The following is a 21,988-nucleotide window of genomic DNA, read 5'->3' as shown; positions in this document are numbered from 1 at the left end:
AGCTTTTAAGACCCCAGACGCCACTCACCAAAGTAGGATGCAGAACATTTTCTTAATGAACTTTGTTATGCCAGTTGACCTAGATGGCTCCTGAAAGCATGGTCCCCAGACCTCCGCCCCTGCTGCTCTGGCCCTCGAAGTGTTTGGTTGTATTCAGGATGCAGTTTCGCTTTGGTTTAGTCCAGCTGTGCTGACTTCCCCTGTAGTGTGTGCTGTCCTTCGCTTCACCTAGGATAATTCGTATCTACTATCTAGTTAGTAAATAACCCTCTCCCTCGCTCCCCACCCTCATAACCATCAAAGAATGTTTTCTTCTGTGTTTAAACCTTTTTTTGAATTTTTATAATAGTGGTCTTATACAGTATTTGTCCTTTTGTGACTGACTAAATTCACTCAGCATAATGCCTTCCAGATTCCTCCGTGTTATAAGGTGTTTCACGGATTCATTGTTGTCATTTATTGTTGCATAGTAGACCATTGTGTGGATATACCATGATTTGTTTATCCGTTTGTCCGTTGATGGGCACCTAGGTTGTTTCCGTCTTTTTGCTGTCATGAACGGTGCTGCAGTGAACATGGGTATGCATATATCTATTTGTGTGACGGCTCTTATTTCTCTAGGATATATTCCAAGGAGCAGGATTGCTGGATCATATGGTACTTCTATTTCTGGCTTTTTAAGGAAGTGCCAAATCGATTTCCAAAGTGGTTGTACCATTTTACAGTCCCACCAACAGTGTGTAAGTGTTCAAGTCTCTCCACAACCTCTCCACGTTTATTATTTTGTGTTTTTTGGATTAATGCTAGCCTTGTTGGGGTGAGATGGTATCTCATTGTAATTTTGATCTGCATTTCTCTAATGGCTGATGATCATGAGCATTTCTTTATGTGTCTGTTAGCTGCTTGAATATCTTCTTTGGCGAAGTGCCTGTTCATATCGTTTGCCCATTTTTAAATTGGGTTATTTGTCTTTTTGTTGTTGAGGTTTTGCAGTATCTTATAGATTTTAGAGATTAGATGCTGATTGGGTTTGTCGTAGCCAAACATTTTCTCCCAGCCTGTAGGTTGTCTTTTGACTCTCTTGGTGAAGTCTTTTGATGAGTGTATTTCTTTGTTTAGGAAATTGTCTCATAGTCTTTGCCCATTTTTCTGTCGGGATATTAGTGTTCTTACGTGTAGGTTATAAGAAGTGTTTGAAATATTGATACCCCTCTTCATATGTTTATAAATATTTTTCAGGTTTTTTATTGCCTTTTAATTTTGTTGTAATGCTTTTTGCTTATAGAAAACTGTACTTTAGTCCAACTGATGATCTTTTTCTTTGATTTCTTTCATTGTTTTTATACTTAGAAGGTTCTTCCCCATCCAGTGACCAGTTATTTATCCACTTACATTGTCTCCAGTTTAAAAAAAAAAATACTGTTTTTCTCTTGTATTTAATTTAAACAATTCATTTTGATAAACGTTATTTAAATAATACCTGAGAAACAATTATCGACACCGTTGGTATGACCAAACTGCCTTTTACATTCTGCGAGTATGTGGAGAACTCTAAAAGTTGTTTACAGGAGCATTTTCTAGACTCTTCTGTATTTTTCCTCTGATGTCTGATTGGTAGGACATTTCTGGAGTTGCTGGGCAGTGTACATGGTTAATGCTCTTGGCTTCTAACCGAAAGGTTGACAGTTTGAGTCCACCCAGATATGCCTTGGAAGAAAGGCCTAGGGATCTACTTCCGAAAAATCAGCCATTTAAAACGCTGTGTAGCACAGCTGTACTCTGACACTCATGGGGTTTCCATAAATCAGAATCAACCTGAGTGCAACTGGTACGACATTTCTAAATTGGCTGTACTGACGGGCTAGTTAACTGATTGATTTCTCCTCTTGAAGTTGCCTAGCTGTTAACAGCTTTGACCCTTTGAAATATTTCAGGCCATCATTAAAATCTTTTCATGTGAATATCCCTAATTACTTTTCATAGCGTACTGTTCATATAATAATTTTGTAAAGGTCTGTGCTCTTTAATCTGCTGTGACACATATCCAGGTCAGCAGTGTTAGAGTGACATTATTTCGCTAATTCTCAAATTCTAAAAAGGAAAATGTAAACTCGTTATGTGTGAAGTAGTTTAGTATATGGAAGGAATAAATTGAAATTGTCTTTAGCAAACTAGTTGTTGAGAGGGCGATCATTTTTCTGTGAGTAGAGTAAATGATGCAGTTGTTTTTCAAGATATTAAAACAATTTTTTCTTCATACAAGAGAGATCTTTTCATTCTGGTTTAGTATTTTTTATGGTGCCTTTACTCTGAGGTATTTATAAATCTGGGTGGTCACTTTTGCAGTAATAATCTAAGAAATACATCTTAACTTACACTATTTTAAAAAATCCTTTAAACATTTTTATGGTATATTTTAGATGAGTTTTTATTTGATCTTTTTTCTCTCTTCTAAACGTGTAAGTATTCAACAAATGAATGCTCCTGCAGTTTATGCTTATAGCTGTGATTACTATTTTAAATGCAAAAAAGAAAATTTAAATCTGTGGTATACTTCTTTCACGTACATTAGTGGTTAGAGTTGACATTTTCTGCGTGCTGATGATGTGTCAGGTGTTCATCTGTTTGTTTAATGTGTGTTAACTCAGCCCTCATAACGACTTTACACAGTGAGTAGAGTGATTTCCTCAGGATCTGGAGCACGTATACTCAGTTCTTCTGCTGTGTCCTCACGGAAGTATTTGTACGCTTAGTACAGAGGGTAACACATTTATTTGGGTATTGTCGAGAGGGTAAAACCAAAAAAAAACCCATTGCCATCAAGCCAATTCCGACTCACAGCTACCCTATTGGACAGAGTAGAACTGCCCCCATAGAGTTTCCAAGGCTGTCGTCTTTATGGAAGCAGACTGCTACGTCTTTCTCCGGCGAGGTGGCTTTGAACCACAGTTGAAGGCTTTAACCACCGTGCCACCAGGCCTTCTGTTGTGAGGCTAAAACCCCAGAAATTGGGTTCTGCATTCAGGAAAAAAAATCGTAATGGATTACTGATAATACCTAAAAAGTCTTGCATTTTAATAGGAATTTAGTGGGGCCTTTGTTGTTGGGAATACTTTTATCACTGCTTGTGAAGGGTGATAGAGCAGACTTATGTGCTCTTATGTTTTGATTTAACATTTAGGTGCACCAACTTCATGGAACCTGAAGGCCAAAATTAACTAATTTCAGCAGTCAATGCTTAAAGAAAACTTTCTTTTTTTGACCTGCGTGGTTAGTGTAAGCACAGATTCTGGAACTAGGTAGGCTGGGTCACGTTAGTCTGACCCCACCACTGATGGCTGCGGCCTTAACCTCATTTCTTCATCTTCTGCGTCAGTCTCCTCTTCTGGAGGGTTACGATGACAGTGGCACTTAATTCACAGGGTTGTGTCAGGATTAAACAGAATGTAAACGTGCCTGACCTGTGGTGAACATGTAAGTGTTTACAATTATTGTCATTATTACTGTAATTATTGTTGTTACTATTTGCCTGGTGATACAAGAAAGACTTCCAGATGATGTTAGGAGGAGAACCTTAAAGGTGATTAAAGATATTGAAAGCAAGAGCTGTAAAAAAAAGTCTTGGTTCTTCAAACCATCTTTTGAGCCCTTAGCCTGAAGAAAAATGTATCAGATGGGGTAATTCGATAAAGTTACTTTAAATGCAGTAGCATCTGATATAAATACACGTTGGGGAAGGTGATTTTAAAATTGTGAAGAAACTGTTCCACACTCAGTGCTTTTCATAGGTGCATCTTCAGCCCGGTGAGCAGTTGCTTCTTTCTGGCTGAAGGTGCCTAAAGCAACTTGTTAAGGTCCTTATGATTTTTTTTTTAACAGTTATTCAGGGTCTGTTCAGTAGTTGTCTTCAAAGAGAGTAGAAAGTGCAAGTCACTGTACTGCAAAATCTGAAGGTGGCTGAATTTGCAAGAAGTGTAGTTGTTTGGCCTTTTGTGGTGTCTGGAGTGATATGCCTGTGCTTCAATATCAGGCACCTAAAGCAGGTGTAGAGAACTTTTAACGTATCATTATTATTACCCATCTATGTATGTAAAAAGGCGTGTATACATATATATAAGAAAATTTTAAAGGGAAAAACGTTAACTCATTTTTTAAGTTACATTTCATTAAATCTAAAACAATGTCAGTTGTAAGAAACATCATTATTATATGTATCACCAAGAGAGAAAAATAGCTGCCAGTCAAAGTGACAAAATGCCTTAACAGTAGTCCTGTTGAAATACGTGAATTAGTCACCTCCCAAGGACTTGACAGTTGCTCCGGCAGTCAGCTGCAGTGCTTGCCATTCCTTAGATAGGCAGTGCTTTTGCATGTACAGCTTCAGCTCTTTCTGGATGTCTTGCTTTCTTAGGTAACGTAAAGCATTTGCTACTGCTTTACAAGGAAAAATGAAATTTCAGTCATTATTTCAGCAATAATTATATTTACTTCACTAATTTCAAATTTATGCTCCACTGTTGTTTCTATGGAGCCTTGGTGGCGCAGTGGTTAAGAGTTTGGCTGCTAACTGAAAGGTTGGCTGTTCAAATCCATTGGCCACTCCTTGGAAACCCCGGTCCTTAGAAACCCCATGGGGCAGTTCTATTCTGTCCTATAGGCTTGCTGTGCGTCGGAATCAGCTTGACGGCAACGGGTTTTGGGTTGTTTATACGCTTTTCTGCAAGCACAGTAGTTTTTCATTTGAATACAGAATCACAGTGTAATCTTTTTGAAGACAATCACAACTGTGGTCGAAACTGAAATGTGATAAAATCAATGTGTATAACCCAGCTCAAATGGCGTTCAGAATAGCTGTAACTGAGTTCACTCAGGTGCAGGCAGGGATAGCCTCATCATGATTGCTGCCTGACAGTGATTTTAAGATACATTAAAATATGTTACAACATGAAAATGTGCATTATTTTGGAGGTGATAAAATATGGCAAAAGTTTAGTAAATACAAAACACTTCAACCTTGTTTTTTTAAAATTATTTTTCATTAAATAATCCTTTATTTGGCAAAAATGAATTTGTGATAACCCTGCCTTTTATCATTTTTAGTATTTTTACTATTGTCCATGCTACGATTTGTCATTAAGGACAGGGAAACGATCAAGGATAAATAGAGTTAATTAATAGAGAAGAAAAAGCAGAAAGCAGTAGGTTAAGGGAGAGTGAGGCAAAACGGTAAGTTGGCTTGCTGACCATCCGTTTCCCGTTAGTGTTTTCCTGTACCGCAGAGACTAGAAAACTAAAATGTACATTTTCCAGACTTCTTTCCAGCAAGGGAGCCAGATGTGATTCAGAGTCCTACAATCAGACACATTCACACCTGGTTACCTGGAGAGAGGCGCTTAGCATGGGACACCATGTTGCTGGTGCAGATCTCGCTGGCATGGGGTAGCTCTGGAGCCAGCAGTCATAGCAGTGATTCCCTGCTTTCCAAGTCGCAGCAGCTCCTCGGGGGCTGTTCAGTAGTCGTCTTCCCGGAGAGTGGAAGGTGCAAGTCTCTTTCCTCCAAAATCTGAAGCTGGATTTACTAAAAGTGGCAGTTCTCTGGCCTTTAATTCTGCCTGTTGTAATAGCCTGCGCTTCAGTGTTAGGGGATTTCACTTAAACAAGAGAAAACAATTGTGGATAAGGTTTTTTTTTTCCTTCTTGAATATTCAACATCCCACCAAAGTATCATTTAAAACTAATTTTGTAAGAGCTATTACTAATTCCTTTAAAAAAAAAAATCAATTTCCGGTACATAAATTGTCTAGGATCTGAATAATTGGTTATATAGGATGAATTTACTTTGTTTTTTTTTTATGTGTTTGATTTAAGTAGCATTGTGTCTAATAATGAAATTAAATGTCCTACCTGTAATTTGAAGTCTTTGTGTAGTTGGTGGTGATGCTGAAAGTTTATTCTTTTCACTCAAGCTTGAAGTTCTTTTGACAACCTCTAGAGGGCAGTAAAGCATTACAAATGAATCTGACTGACTCTAAATAAACTCAAGGAAAAAATGGTCATTCTTAATTTTGTATATAAAACTATCTACTGTTCAGGTTAACCTAGCAGAAGATACTTTATGTATGTATTTGTTGGACCTGAGTGCAAATGTTTGCTTTTTGCTTTTTGTAATCATATAATTATTTGTTAGTTAACCATAAAAAGAAAAGCACTAGATAGCAATGTTTTAAATGTATTCTCAGGGCTCTGGTTAAAGAGATTCAGTGGGTGTTCTGGGTATAAGTTTTAGTTTTTAAGAATTAAATGACTGAGTTGTACCTTGTAAATTAAGTCTGCCTGTAAATTGAGTTCATAGTCAGTCATTAGAGGCCTTAATTAGGAACTTTAGAAGTTCAGAAATATTAATAGCCTACATAGTGTTTGACTTCTCACATGGGAGGGAAGAAGAATTCTAGTGCTTAAGGGATTTCAGACTTTTCTTCTATGGATTATTTTATCAGCTTCACTTCCAATAGACAGCGTCCTCATAAAGCAGCCATAGGTCTCTTCGCTCTCAGGCTTATTATAGAAGAAGGCCATTAAAAGGTGCTGTCTCTTCTGTTCTCAACGTTGATAAAGAGATTTTAAACAGAAGATGATTTTTCTTGAAGAAACTGTATTATTTGGTAGTACTTTAAGAATATCGAAGGAAAGAATGCCTGTATTAACACTGTTGTTAAATTGACCTTAGTCATGGAAATCTTTTGAAAAGGATGTAAATTTCAATAGTCAAGATATAAAAACGAATGCACAGACTATCTACTTTAATTTCGACTGTCTAAATCACCTATTCATTCAATAAATAATTATTGAAGGCCTACATTGTAGTGCCTTCCTATTGCTGGTATCTAATGACAGATAAGATGAGCAAGGTGAAGAAGTTTATTGCCTATTAGGACAAAACAGGCCTTGAAACAAGAAATTATAATGCGCTGATAATTTATTTGGTAGGGGAGAGACCACCAGGTACTTAGCAGTACAAAAAGGAGGCACCAAACAGACTTGGGTAGGTTAAAGAAACCCCCTCATAGGAAACATCTAAGCTGGTGTCTGAAAGGTGAGTATGACTTAGTCAGGGGAAGCATGTGGGGGTGGGAAGTAGGACAGTTGTCTTGTCAGAAACAGTAGCATAATCAGAAAAGGAGTGAGGGAGAATGTGTAGCTAATGATGAGGCCAGGGAACTAAGCAGGTACCAGATCTTAAAGGCCTTGTAGAGTTTTTTAGTCAGTTTTGACTTGAGTGTCAGTGAGAAGCCATTGACGGATTTTACAGAGGAGAGCGACATGCTTGGATTTGTGTTTTATGTGAGCCCCTCTGTTAACGCTGAGAAGAATGAGTCTGAGGGAGGGAGAGGACTGGAGGTTGGCAGACTAATCAGTTATAGTAACCGTGAGAGATGATGTTGGCCTTCATTAATACAGCAACAGTGAAGTTAGAGAGAAATAGATAGTTTTGAGAAAGATGTGGGAGGTAGAATCAGTAGGATTGAATGTGGAGAGATCAGGAAATAGAGCCAAGATTGAAATCTGGGTCTCTGGCTTCAGGAACTCAGTGGATGGTGATGTCATTCACCACCATAGGAACACTGGAGAAAGGGGCAGGTTTGGAAGCGATAACGAGTTTAGTTGCAGATACATTCACTTGAGTTTTTCTTAAGGATATATGTGAGGCATCTGATTAGATTGTTGAAGCTTAATCAAGACAGATCTGGACAAGAGATAAAGATTTTAGATGTCATAGCTTAGTTGATACTTGAAGCCATGGAATTGAATGAGGTTTCCCAGAAACAAAGTGAGAAAAGAAGAGATAGTGGAGCAAAGAAAAGTACAAGAGGACTTCATACAGGAGGTGAGGAGAGACAACGGGAAAGGTGGGCAGAGGGATGGGAGAAATAGCTTGTCTGAAGCCAAGGAAGAAAGTATATCAAGGAGGAGGGAAGGATCAAATTTGGCAAAAATTGTCAAAATATCAAATAAGGTAAGAACTTAAAACTGTTTTGGATTTCATAACGAAGATAGTTGTGCATTTTGCAGTGAGAAGTTGTTGGGAGGTAAAGAAGTGAAGACAATGAATGTTAACTACCCTTGCACCTGGTGACATAGGCTGTGAAGAAGAAGAAGGAATGAGGGCAATAGCTGCAGAGTTTGTTTAAAAACTAATTTTAAATGCTGGTGGGAAGAAGGAAGTAGATGTTGAAAAGTCATCAGAGAAAGGAAGAGAAGATACTCAGAGCATGTAGACAGGGGTCGGCTTGGCCCTAGAGAGGCTGCTAGTATGTTTATAGGCTTGATGGCAAGAAGTTGATGAAGTTCCCACTACATGGCTTTTTTTCTTGGTGAAATATAAGGGAGGTGATCACCTTCTGAAAATGTGAGAGAAGCTAGTGGGATCAAGGATTTTAGGGTACTGAGGGCTGAAAGTAGCTGTTTTATAATAAGAGAGAGAAAATGAAGGATTGCTGGGCAGCATTGAAGACTAGCTAACAGGTTGAATTCCATGAATTTTAGGTTGACACAAGTTTGCACAGTGATTTTTTTTTTTTTTTTAAATAATTGGTCGTTGCTTTATCCTGTAGTTCACGTATGACAGCCTCAAGCCCAGCACTTGGTTTTGTCTTCTCACTTTGTTATTCTTTTGGAAGCTGTGTCAGCAGAGACTCTCTCTCTCAGTAGAGTACGCAGATTGAGCCTCATCGAATAAACACAGGCCCCCAAAGACCCTGGCTTTCCAGCACCATAACTGGGTCCTTCTGTTTGACGGCACACATGTCTGTCTGTGCCGGGGTTCCGCCCTGGGCCTGTCATCCTGACAGGCTCTAGATCATGTGCCAACTCTGATAAACTACGGGGACTGCTTGGAGCCCGGGTTGAGAAGCGAGTTGGGTGGTGTCCGGGTTCTATCACGAAGAAGGCTGTGATCGATTAGCAGTGTCTGCCATGGGGGCCATGGTGACACCCTTTACATGGGGAAACTGGGGGAGGGACTGCAAGCCAGTCATGGGAACAGGTGGGATGCTCCATCCTTGCAGTAGCCGCCCTCTGCATCCCAGGCAGGAGGGCTGTGAAGGCAGTCAGAAGTCCAGCTTCCCCGGGTCCTGGATGGAACAGCTTAAGCCCCAAGCTAAAGGGAGCTTAGAAGGGCAGCCCACCTACAAGTGGGTCTGCGCACCGCAGGCCACACCAGCGTTAGCTCCTTATCCTCTGGAGTCAGTTTTATCTGGGCAAAGAGAGCTGTCTGGTTGTCCTCAGGCTTAAATGCAACTCGGAGACATAAGCATTCTTACGTGGTACTTAGACAGAAACAGCTTTAACTTCTGGATAAACTTACAAAGCTTTCCAGTCCACACTAAAAAGGTTTATCTTCTGTGGGCTACTGAGAAACCAAAACTGAGTGAAAAGACAGTCTTAATTAAGTTCTGGAATGAGAAAGACAGCTTCAGAAGGTGCTGTTGCAGCAGAAAATGCAAAGGCTGGGTGAAAGAATGTTTCTAGAAAATGCCAGAGGGACCAGACATAACCCCAACTTTGTCTTCGGCTTCCCCTTGAGGCCACACCACGCGCAGGAGCCGGGAGGCTGCTTGGTCCAGCTGACTTTGAGGATGTTGTAATGCTCTGTGAGTGTATCCGGGTGTCTGTTGAAGTCCTCCACGCTCTGCTTGTGGGTTTTGGATGCTTTCTTCAGGATCCTTTCTGTTTTCCACTTCTGCATCTTCTCGAAGGCCACCTGAGCCGGGGTCCGCTTGTCCAGGCTGCGCCGCCTCTCCTCCTCGTTCTTTTGGTTCGTTTCCATCGCTTCTAGACGTTTCGCCTTGTCTTTGTCCTTTTTCTTCCACTTGGTCACACCCAGCTCTGCGACACCTTTCAGTTTCGGGGCCCCTTACCGACCTGCTCGTAGGCCACCATGGCGCCCGCCCGCAGTCGGTAGGTAAACCGACAATGATGACTTTTTAATAAATGTTTTTTGTTCTGTGGCCATTCAGTTGCATTTTCATTTCCAAATGTGGATGACATTAGTGAATCTAGAAAATCAGTAGTGGGAAAGTTGCATACTCAAGAAAATCAGCGATTATAAAATAGAATTAATGATTTAATCACTGTGTGTGTATTTCCAAAGTGTCTTGAAGCCAAATATAAAGAAAATTCTGATTTGTGAAGCTCAAAAATGAAATGTAAAAAAAAAGTTGGCAAAAATGTGTAGTAAACTGCTAAAAACCAATGCCTTATCAAGTACCATTGGATTGATTGTGAATATCACTCCGTGAGAAGAACTCTGGAGAAGACCTCAAGAAACACAGACCAAGAAGAACAGTAAAAACTTGAGCATTCGTGGAATCGTAGAATCTCTTCTGTTATGTTTAGAGGACTGACTGGGAGCTAAAAAATGGAGAGGAGTAGGGACAAACATTTTTTATTATGTTTCTGTAACAAATACAGATTCTCTCAGAAATAGTGCTGAGAGTAGCCTACTTAACACTTTTTATGCCATGTACCGGAAGGAATGTATGATGAAATTCACAATTTTTTCAGTGATGTTAAACTTTCTCTGGTAGAAAAATGCCCCGCTGAATAAGTGTAAACTGTAGGTGTCTCTCCAGTAGAAAATAAACAGATGACATTCAGTATGAATAAGTGTAAAACGGTGCGTTTTAGAAAAATATACATGTACGTAGAGAATGATAGATTGAGAGAGATTGGATATCTTTGTGAGACCTGAGTATTGTTCTATGATTTGTAAAGACATTAGTAAATTTGTTTTCCGATGAAAAAGGCCACCAGAATTCTGTGATAAAATTAAGAACATAAAAAAGCAAACCTTCCGTGAATAGTACCCCAGCTGTTTCATATAACTTTGTTTGCCACCCTACGAAGAAATCAAATTACATTCAAGAAAGATCTTGAGGACCAATACATCTATACTCCTGTACACATGGTGAATGCTCTCAATCTACCCAAGCAGTTCTATAGGTCAGACTTCCTGGCTTTAGAATGTTCATCGTAGACCAGTGACTGGCGAGGACAGCCTGTCCTCCGTCCCACCCGCACCCTGTAGTTATTGCTGGGGCTTTAGGAGCGGGGGGCATATAGTTCTGTCATTCAAGCTCTGAGTTAAAACCTAAAATAGTTATAAATGGTCATTATTTCCCGTAGAACCTTAAAGTGTAATATAGCTGAATATCACTTAAAATAGCATTTTGTTATGCTGTTTTACGTTTGAAAAATACAATATTCCAGCAACAATTTTAGTTAAATACGCTTTAAGGATTAGACTAGGAATCTGGCCCGCTTTTATGGTTTTCAGTAGGGAGAAGTACATTCTTCATTCTAGGCTTACAAATGAAGTGTGAAAGTTGTTTTTGGTTGAATATTTAGTATATTCATGGATTATAGATTCATAACAGTATAGAAGAAGTTAGTTATGTCTGGGACATAAGCCTGGTCTTTTGAGGTGGCTGTGCTGGGGGGTAGCTATCAGTAATAGGCGGAATAATAGGCAGATGCGCCACTGATCTGAAGGACAGCTGTTTTTTTTTTAATGGTTACATAGATAAGATTACATCTTACGGTTGTGGACATGTACTGTCTTTGAGAGTCGTATTGGGTGCATTAAAGATCTTTTGCTTCGAAATGAGCAGGTGGAGTTCTTGATCTTTTTAAGTAAATCTTGAATAAGTCTTTAAAAAATCAAACAACCCGTCGCCATCGAGTGGGTTCTGACTCATAACGACCCTGTAGGACAGAGTAGAGCTGCCCCAGAGGGTTTCCCAGGCTGTAATCTGTACGGGAGCAGACTGCCACATCTTTCTCCTGTGGAGTGGCTGGTGGGTTTGAGCTGCTGACCTTTCTTTGTCTGTCTTTAAGAAATAGATAATAGCATCTGGCAAACAAAACGCTGAGGTCCTGGAATGGACTTACTCTCCCAGTGTGACTGACCTTGTAGGCGTGTTTTGGTTTAGATGCCCTGTGTAGGACCTGGCTTTTTGGATATGGGGAGAATTGCTTTTAGACATATTGTTCATTATTAGGCCCTTAACCTTTATGTCCTTGCTGATTGCCAGGTTGTTAGTTTTCTTGCCTGAGGGTCAGTGTGTTATTGTTGCCCCTTAAAAAAAAAATCATTGCTACTCAAATGTGTGCATTATGGATTCAGTCATTTTTTGTATCCCTAAATAGAAACTTTTTTACGTCCTTGAAATTAAATGCTTTTGTGGTACTTTGAAATTCATTTTTTTTTAAGCATCTTATTTTATTGACTACACGTGTGTCACTTAGGTCTTGCTAAGAAAGAATACAAAAATAATCATACCTTTCGTTTTCTCACGAGAAGAGTGCTGACGTAAAGCATTGTCACCACTTCCTTTCCACCACCACCCGCTTCGAGATTGTTCGGCTGTATGTTTGGAAGAACCATCCTTACCCGACCCTTTCTTTGGCATTCTAGAATTCGGCTTCTCTGTGAAGATAGGACATTTAGAATCTGAACAATGTCCTCCTTCCACATTCTTTTTCCCTTCTTTTCTCTCTATACAGCCATAGCTGTCAAAGTGTACAATACATCAAAATCCGAATATTTTAATACTTGTTAATATAATCTGTACCTTTGTTCAGCATTTGTGCAATTTAAATACATTTTTGTGCTTATATGCATTTATCATCTGTTTAAGAATATACATTTTTGTAAGGCTTAGAATCATCTCCCCCCCCCCCTTCCTCTCTCATCTCTCTTCCTCTCTCTCCTTCTGTTGCCCTGTCTCTCCCTCTCTGTGTCTCTACTGACCAGATGATACATGGTAAACCAGGACAGCAGAATCACTACAGTGTCACGAATCCTTAACTTTCAGAAAGGAGCGTTATTTAAAGTATACATTGCCACCGTCGATACACAACAATGTCACTAATCCTTAACGTTCAGAAAGGAGCGTTATTTAAAGTATACATTGCCACCGTAGCACCGTAGATACACTCCAGTCTATGTATTTCACTTGCTCGTTACCCTCTTAAGAAGGGACAAGGCAGATTTTTTAATAACTGCATGAAGCAACAAATATCTCTCTGTCTACCTATCTGTTTAGGTAGCTTATTAAAAGCATTTGAAGAGGTAATAAAAATACATCAAATCTGATCCATATTAAAATTTTCTTATAATCATTCCTGACGGGCTTATCTTTGATTTGAACCATCATATACATTAGTGTAATATAATATTCTGGTATCATCTTTGGACAAAAAATTAAAAGTGCTAGCAGAGAACTGCTGTTCAGTGGTGACCTCCAAGCCTTTTGATGGTTTATAGTCTCCTAAAGAGTAAAAGCAGAGTCTGAGCTCAGGCTTAACCTCTTGCAAAGGTTCATCTTTCTCTCAGGTGGCAGGTCGCATTTCAGTTCCTTAAAGAAATGTCATTTTTGTCTCCCCAATAGCTAGGCAATAGTAAGAGTTTCATGCTCAGTAGGCAGACTAATTGTAAAGAAACTGGAGTAGAGCTTATATTTACTCAAGACACTATATTATTATAAAATTAAAATTTTACGTTTAACTTTTAAATACAGTTCTGTTCGTTTCATGCCATTCTTTATTAGGTTCTTAGATTCTGTAGAGTAATATAATACTGCTTGATTAGATAGCTACATCCTTGTTTAGCTTGACTGGCACAGAAATTGATTATGGAGAGGTTGTTTGCTGTTTTAAGGATTCAAGAATTAAAGCTAGTGATTTTCTTGAAAGATAGATTTCAGATAAATCAGAGCGGTAACGTTGTGCTGGTTTAAATGCGCCCGCGTTTTATGTTTAACCTAAGTTCTCGGCTTCTCTTCCAGAGTTCTCTGGGGTGCTGCATCAATGTCACATTCTGGCATCGGAGATGGTCCACTTCATTCATCAAATGCAGTACTACATTACATTTGAGGTACCTGTTAATCATCCTGTTTATTTTAGTTTAAATAAGTCGTGTCTTATGGGGTTTATTTCCTAAAGGTTTTGTTTTGTATTAGGAAGAACACGAACTCACTCAGACGTTTTCAATTGTGGTTTTCTAGGTGCTTGAATGTTCTTGGGATGAACTCTGGAACAAAGTACAGCAGGCTCAAGATTTGGATCACATTATTGCAGCTCATGAGGTTTTCTTAGACACGATCATTTCTCGATGTTTGCTGGACAGTGACTCCAGAGTAAGACTCTTATTTGTTTTTCAGCCTTAAATAATGATACTCTTCTTTTCTTGGTTTTCTGTCAGATGGAGAATCTTAGAGATCACTTGATGCAGCCACATTGGTAGTAATTAATTAGTAGTTTATTCAGAGTCTGATGCTCTTGGTACACTGTTTCTGTTTCTGAACAGAATTGTAACAGTAGTGCTGGAACAAGGATGGGGTGCTCTGAAATGTCTCAAATAGACGTAAAGATGGTAGAGAACAGCAGCTGTTCATCTCCTGTGTGCAATAACAAGCCCCTGCTGTATTGTTCATGACAATAAAAATGTTTAAAGATTGTCTTCTCTGATGGACCAAGTAATCATCGATGATGGTTTTGAACTGGTGAAAGATAATATCTGAGCAAAATAAACTAAGCGAAGCTGTTTAAGAACAAAACAAATTGTAATATGTATGAACATTCAGTGGCATAATGTGAGGAAATGTAGAACCCACCAGGTTATGTTTTCATTTTCTTTATCTCGGGATGATGGTTTTTTCTTTTTTTACTTTCACTAAGTTGGTGTCTGGCTACATGGGTTAGAAAACAGGCTGTTTAGTTAAATCCTAAAGAGTCCCCAGCCCCTAAATATTTTGCTAACATTCTTTTCCTTCAGGGACCTCTATTCTCAGAGTTGAATGTTAAATAAGGCAGATCTTACTGAGTTTGAATTTTATTCAGAGATATGGGACAAAAAAGAACACATTGCTTTCACTTGAAACAGATATGTTGTTAGGTAGGATGCAAAACTTAACTTCAGTTTTGAGATTAAATTTGAGACTTCAGAGGAGGGCCCGGCTTGCGGAGGTCACCTGCTTCCGAGTAAGCTTTTGTCTCTTCAAGGGCACTTTCATGGGAGAAGCATGACTTCGGGGCTTTTGTTTTTTCTAAATTGGAGATGCCTCGATTGGCCACGTATTTTGAAAACATGCTGAATTTCATTGTTAAAGAATTATCAATCCTACGTGCAATAAAATTACTCAGATCAAAGGTGCTTCTATACGGAACATATCTGTATATTTTTATAAATACATTGAAATAATGGCATAGAAATAATTTGAAGTTCTTTGAATATAATTACAAATATAAGAAATGTAAATCTCAGGCTTTGGGGCCTTTTAGCTTCTTATTACTGTTACTAAACCTAGTCTTTACACAATGAAATTATAGAAAGTTTCAGAATTTCTGTAAATTCTGTCAGTTTATACATTTATTTATTCAGTAGATAAAGATGAGCGTCTTCATTATGCTATTACAGATGTTGATGTATTAACATGTGGGACATTATTAATAGACTCCAGGCATTCACTATCATGAATGTAATCAGGTTAGGTTTATCTGCCTACACACTAAAATGTTTTTGTTGCTGGGTGCCATCTAACTGATGTTTGACTCATAGTGACCCCATGTGACAAAGTAGAACTGCCCCATAGGGTTTTCTTGGCTGTAATTTTTACGGAAGCTGATCACCAGGTCTTTTCCCTTGGAGACACTGGGTGGGTTCAAACTGCCAGCCTTTTGGTTAGCAGCTGAGAACTATTTTACCACCAGGGCACCTTACATCCTAAGATAGTCATGGTTAAGACTAGAGCAGCTCTCTGGAAATAGACCTAGGTTTCAGTCCTCATTTAATTGCTTTTGACCCCAGTATTCTTGTGCTTTAAAAGGGTGTGATACTCATCATTCTTCAATAGATTTGTGAGGATTAAAGTACGTAATCCATGTAAAATGTTTAATCCAGTGGCTGGCACGTGATTGTTAGTCGCTGTTGTTATTAAACAATTAAAAGCCACCTTTCGTAAGTTAGAGAAGAAGTGTGAGTGTGTTTGTGTGTGTGTGTGTTTTACAGAGGTTCTAAGAACCTTTAGATTTAGTATTTTTTTTCAGTCTCTCACAAGTCTACCTTACCTTTGTAGTTCAGGTTAAACTGGAGTGTTCCAATAAATTTTTTTTTTTTAATACAGAGTTATGGCTATCTATAACTCTGCTAAACTGTCAGTTTCTTAGAAAACACTCTACTGAGCATGGAGTTTTCAATGGCTAGTCAAAGTGTAGTGGTAATAATATTAGATCAGGACTTGGAGCTTTCTTCAAACAAAAATGTGCTCCAGTCCTCGTCTGACATTTTGATCATTAAGGGACAGCCTTTTGGCAATTTAGTTCCATATGGTGTTTTTTTTGTTTGTTTTTAAATGAGGTGATATCATGGTTTTCACTGCACATTTTGTAAATGACCTCAAGCAGTTTACTAGCCCTGTTAGTGGGTTATTGTTCTGAAGAATAGCTAAGCGTTGATTATGCCACAACCCAGACTCTGGTGTTGGATTATTTAGGTCAAATGTATATTAAAAGAAAAAAAAATCAACCCGTTGCCATCAATTCCGACTCTCCTCAGAATAAATGATGTGCAGCTGGCTAACTCATTTAGTTCCCTTGGGATCTCTTTTGCTTCAGTCTCTTTGGATCGTCACGATACATTCCTCCTCAAAGTTTAAAAATGTTTCAAGAACTGTATTAATATTCTGTTTTGGATTGGAAGGTAGGGGAACAAGAGTATATTTGCATATACAGTGCTCTTGCTTATTTAAAAAAAAACCCAGAACAGCATTTTACATGGCTCGCTCTCTTAATGTTTTATGTCTAAAAGCTTGGGCCTTTAAATTACACGGTAAACTTTTTTAATAGAACAATTGCTTTTGAGAAAATTCTTGCCAGCTCTTTGGTAAGCTTTTACATTTTTCTGAAAGGCACGTACTCTTCCATTAGCATAGGAACTCAGCTCTGTCTTACAGCTGTTACAGCAAACTGTCCTCAAAATGTGACTCTTGTTTCAGCTGGTCCAGTAGAATGGTTGCTCTTTGGGTGTTTACTCGGCGGCCCTTGGGGAAGATTTTTCTGCCAGGAGATTTCATCAGAAATAAAACTGAGACAGCTTCTCTTTGAGAGGGACGTTTTAAGCATTGGTTCTTTATTTTTTCTTGTTTCATGGACCTTTTTTAAAATCTGAGTGAAAGCTGTGGACTTCCTGTCCAGAATAATGCACATGCATGCATAATTTTGCATATAATTCAGGGTGTTCATGGCCCTTTTGAAACATGTTCGTGTACTTCTAGGAATCTAAACATTCATGAGTACAAGTTGAAAACCCTTGGATATGTTAATGGCTTAGAAATTCTCCTAACTTTATCTGAGAGAATTCTATAAAGCAAAATACCTAGACCTTATTCTGTCTAATGCTTTTTTTTTTTTTTAACTCATCTTCAGAGAACAGCACAAAGTTGCAACCAGTCTGCAGTAGCCCTGTTTCAGTTACCGTCATGGTGTAGAAATGACTTGGAAAGTCTTTTAACTACAGCAGGCAGTCCTTACCATATGTTTCAGTTAACGACAAACTGCACTTTGACCATCTGTTTTTTTTTTGTACATCTTGTTGTTAGAAATAATGTGCTGCATACAGTGTTACAACATTTCTAAGTTTATATATAATGTTTCCAACCCCCAAAGACAAATGAAGATTGGATTTATAAAGATACTGATAATAAAAGGCAATAATAATGAAAACTAAAAAATAAATGAGGTGTTGGACTTACTATGGCGTCGCCGGAACGGAACCCCGTTGTAAGTCGGGGGCTACCTCTACTGAGGACTGTACCCACACGGAAACTTAATTGTACTAAATAAGTAGCACTCCATGTAAACTGATACATAGAGGTTCAGCCCTCTTGTAGATAGGAGAAGTCTGTATGAAACGCGTTAAATAGTCACAGTTCTCGTCTTTAGAAGAGTTCCTAGTTCTGTCTGTCACAGAATTTTCTTGTGATGATAATGGAATGGTTATAGGTGAGCTGGTTCTGACTGACTGACTTCACTGTAGGAATCGTTATACTGAAGGCTAGTAATCATTACTTAAATTGTGCTTTTGCTGATGGTTTTACTCTTGATTTAGTAATTTGTTTAAAAGGACGACAAGGCTGTTTTATGTTATTTTGCAGTTAGAGGTTGTAGCATGATTTAAAAAAAAAACCCATTGCCGTCGAGTCTATTCCGACTCACAGTGACCCTATGGGACAGAGTAGAACTGCCCCATAGGGCTTCCAGGGAGCGCCTGGCAGATTCAAACTGCCGACCTTTTGGTCAGCAGCCGAACTCTTAACCACTGCACCACCAGGGTTTCCGTAGCATGGTAATAGTTGCAGGTATATTCTTAGTGTTTAATTCATTTTTGTATTTTTGTTTGTGCATTGAGAAAAATCCTGAATCACGTAGTAAATTATTGCAAACTGATGTCACTTAGAACATACTTTTGCTATCATCCTGTATTAACAGATGGCCAACAGGAACCCCAGTGCACCCTTAGCTTAAAGTAAACATCAGTTAATCACCACATCATTTAATTAATTATTCAAAAAATAGTCTTAAAATATTTTTATGTGACACAATAAAGAAATAACAGAGGAAATAGTTTTTTATTAAAAACTAAAATTTAAAGCACCTCTTATTTGGCTTTTTGTTATAAGACCCCTTTAGAAGAAAAAAACAACTTTTAAGATGAGACTGTTGTTTGCTGTTTATTAATCATGCGGTTGCCTAAATTATGTGGTTGCCTAATATTACAAACAGCATTACTTAATCAGATTCTTATATTGCCAAATCAATCTACATTGTTTTCATTGCAGTCTAATTTGAAGATACTGTTTTGTACAACAAGTACACTGTAGTCAGTGAAAAAAGAACATGAATTGTTCATTTTGCAGTATTTGTGTTCCATTGAGTTGGCTTGTTCCAAAAGTCATTTGGCATGTACTACTTTCAGATTTGTTTCACTTGAGAGTCAGACATTAGCTCAGCTGTTGATGGTTCTGTTATGACATAATAAGTGAATTTTGAACCCAAATATTACTGTTCCTTTTTAAAGGAAAATATTTCAGTAGAGTAGAATGTGTGTTCATCAGATGACAGGTAATGGGAAATGACTTTGCAAATATCTTCATTAACTATAAAACTAATTTCAGTAGTAGTCAGCCCATGATCTCTGTTAATTCTAATGAAATTGTACAAGTGCTGTAAAAATGGTCACATTATTTTACTGCATCACCTGATGAGTCTAAAGCATAGTATCAAGTTATGTGAGTCTTTTCAGGCAACAAGAATGTGTCAGAAGCATGGAATCCCAGAAAACCAGTGGTTCATAATATGGCACAAAAATGCTTTTTGTCATCTCATCAGAAAAATCTTGCCTCTGTAAGGAGAAGGGACATTGTTGACTAAATATCTGTTTCTTTACACAGTTTTGAATCGTTTCACTTAGGTGGCTGTTCAGTAATACAAACATTATTTCAGCGTATTGTGTGGTAACATACACAGATACTCTGACTGCTTTCTGATGCCACAGTTTGGATCCAGGGTTTGACATGTGTGATCACTCTAAACTTTGCGCTGGAGGTGATCCACATTCTATTTATGTTGCTGAGAATACAGTGAAATGTCTCTGGCTGGGCAGCTCCTTCCCAGCAACTCTGTGTAAGGAAGAAGAACACAAATTCTAGTGTAATGGACAGCTAGTTGACTCTGATAGAGCCGTATACATCAACATCTTTTTTACCCTTATGACATTTGAAAAATAAAGATGCAAACCCATTGCTGTCTAGTCGATTCCGACTCATAGTGACCCTATAGGACAGAGTAGAACTGCTCCATAGAGTTTCCAAGGCTGTAATCTTTGTGGAAGCAGACTGCCGCATTTTTCTCCCACAGAGTGGCTGATGGTTTGGAACCACCAACCTTTCGGCTAGCAGCCAAGCACTTACCCAGTGTGCCACCATGATTTTGTTTCCATGTTTTGAAGTTTAAGTAGGGAATAAAGACTGGTTAGATGATGTTTTATTGGATAACTTACACTGGCATCAGGAGTATCTTTGTTTCCAATCTTATTAAGTTTAAATGACAAATGATTGTCATTTTTTTTACTTAATTCCAGATATTAATTTTCTGTATTGGATATAAATTTTGTCATTTTGGAGAGCTCATTACTTAATTTTTGGAACTGAAGACTGAAATTATATTTCCTTTGAGGTATTTCAACATTTTGCTTGTTTAAGTCAGTCATGGTTTGAGAACCACAGAACTCTGTTTTTCATTTAAAATTTTCTTCTTTTAGACAGGATTCCATAGGGAATAAATATTTGCAGTATGAATACTGCAGTAGTTTAATACACATTAAACTACTTTAATACATTAAACTACTCGTTTCATATATACCAAGCTACTACATATCCCATAATCTGAATTTGTGGATCAGCTTGGCAATTTCAAAAATCTTTGTTGAGATTTTGATTGCAACTCAGTTGGATTTATAGATAAAAGATGGCAATTCCTCAAGTTAACTATATTGAGTCTTCCCATCTATGAATGTAGAACCTCTTCAGTTATCTAGGTTTCTCTTATGCTTCTCAGTAAAGTTACATAGTCTTTCCCATAAACATCATGCAGGTCTTTTGTCAGATTATTACTACATTTTTAAAAATTTGGCTGCATATAGGAAGGCTGTTGATTTCTCTGATCTTTTACCCATTTTCCTACTCCAGTATTTTCTAGAACATCTTGGGTCATATTCTACAAATAAACGTCTTTCTTTCCAAACAGCATAACCTCTTGTTGTTGTTTTCTGTCTTGCCTTAGAGTGTTAACTAGGTCGACTGTAAGCACCAGTGGGAATCCGTGTCTTATTCCCAACACTGCAGGGATACTTTATTATTTCACCATTGGCTCTGATTTTGCTGAAGACTTTTGATAGGAGCCTTTATCAAATTATGGTGGTTCCATTCTACTCCTAGTGTGATTAAATGTTTTATATAAATCATTAGTGAGTTGAATTTTCTCACATAAATTTTTTTCTATGCTATTGAAATTCTTTTTATACCCCTAAAATTGTTAATGGATTTTTTTTTTTTTTTTAAACCTAAGATGGCAGGGGGTGGAGGTAATCCTCCCTCTCTTCAGTCATAACACAGTGTCATCATTGGTCCGTGATGGGCCCTCTCTTACTTTGTTGGATTTCATTTTATCCCTGTCACCACCAGTTCCCTAATTCCCTCTTCCTCTTTCCCCTGTGCCATCCTTGGTACAGTTTTAATGTGTTTCTGTATGGCCTTGAGTAGACATATGGTATTTTGTATCTGTATATTTTTAATTTGCATAAGTAATTTTGTGCTATAGGTCTCATTCTGTTTCCTTCTTTCCATGGCACACTAGGAGAAAGGATAACTAAAATATGGTAGATGTTGTACTGAAAAATCCTGTGTAACACTTACGAACAATGAACTAGATAGATATATGTACTTGACATTGATGTTTTTCTAAAATATCGAGAGATTATCCCAGTGTGAGACCATCCTTTCGTCCCTGGTATGAAATATGCTACCAGTTTTTAAAAATCTTACTGAACTTGGTTTTTAATATTTTGTGAACAATGTCCTTTCTCCTAGTCTCCATTTCTGGTTTTGGTTTGCTTGGTTTGGTATGTCTCAGGAAGGAATTGAGGTGCTTTCCCGTTCGTTTCTAATCCTGGAATAGTTTTACTCCTGACTCAGTTACTTACTGTCTGGCTTTGAAATCTGGGGACAGAACTTCATTTTCGTAAGGTTGTTGTGAGATTTGGAGAGAATTTGCATCAAGAGCCTGGCACGTCCTCCAACTCTGTAAATCGCAGCTGCTGTTGTTTTAGTAAATAGAGAATTACAGGTTTCTCCTAGTGGCTTGTACAGTGCTG

The 21,988-nt window shown here is 38.2% G+C and overlaps 1 protein-coding gene and 1 pseudogene across 3 annotated transcripts in view; one reads left to right on the top strand and one right to left on the bottom strand.

Moving 5' to 3' along the window:
- The window catches only part of TUBGCP3 (tubulin gamma complex component 3), a 109,857-nt gene that overhangs the window by 71,487 nt on the left and 16,382 nt on the right, over positions 1 to 21,988 (top strand). For all 3 annotated transcript variants that reach the window (XM_023737408.1, XM_023737410.1, XM_004382947.2), the window contains 2 exons: positions 13,848 to 13,936; positions 14,067 to 14,198. In XM_023737408.1, the coding sequence (XP_023593176.1) occupies positions 13,848 to 13,936; positions 14,067 to 14,198 (221 nt within the window). The remainder of the gene's footprint in view (positions 1 to 13,847; positions 13,937 to 14,066; positions 14,199 to 21,988) is intronic.
- Positions 1,012 to 11,816, bottom strand: LOC111821743 (protein FAM32A pseudogene; annotated as a pseudogene).

The sequence above is a fragment of the Trichechus manatus genome, unplaced genomic scaffold (assembly GCF_000243295.1).
Source record: "Trichechus manatus latirostris isolate Lorelei unplaced genomic scaffold, TriManLat1.0 scaffold00102, whole genome shotgun sequence".
NCBI classification, from domain to species: domain Eukaryota; kingdom Metazoa; phylum Chordata; class Mammalia; order Sirenia; family Trichechidae; genus Trichechus; species Trichechus manatus.
Note: the sequence above shows the minus strand (reverse complement) of the source record. Positions and strands in the feature narration are given on the sequence as shown.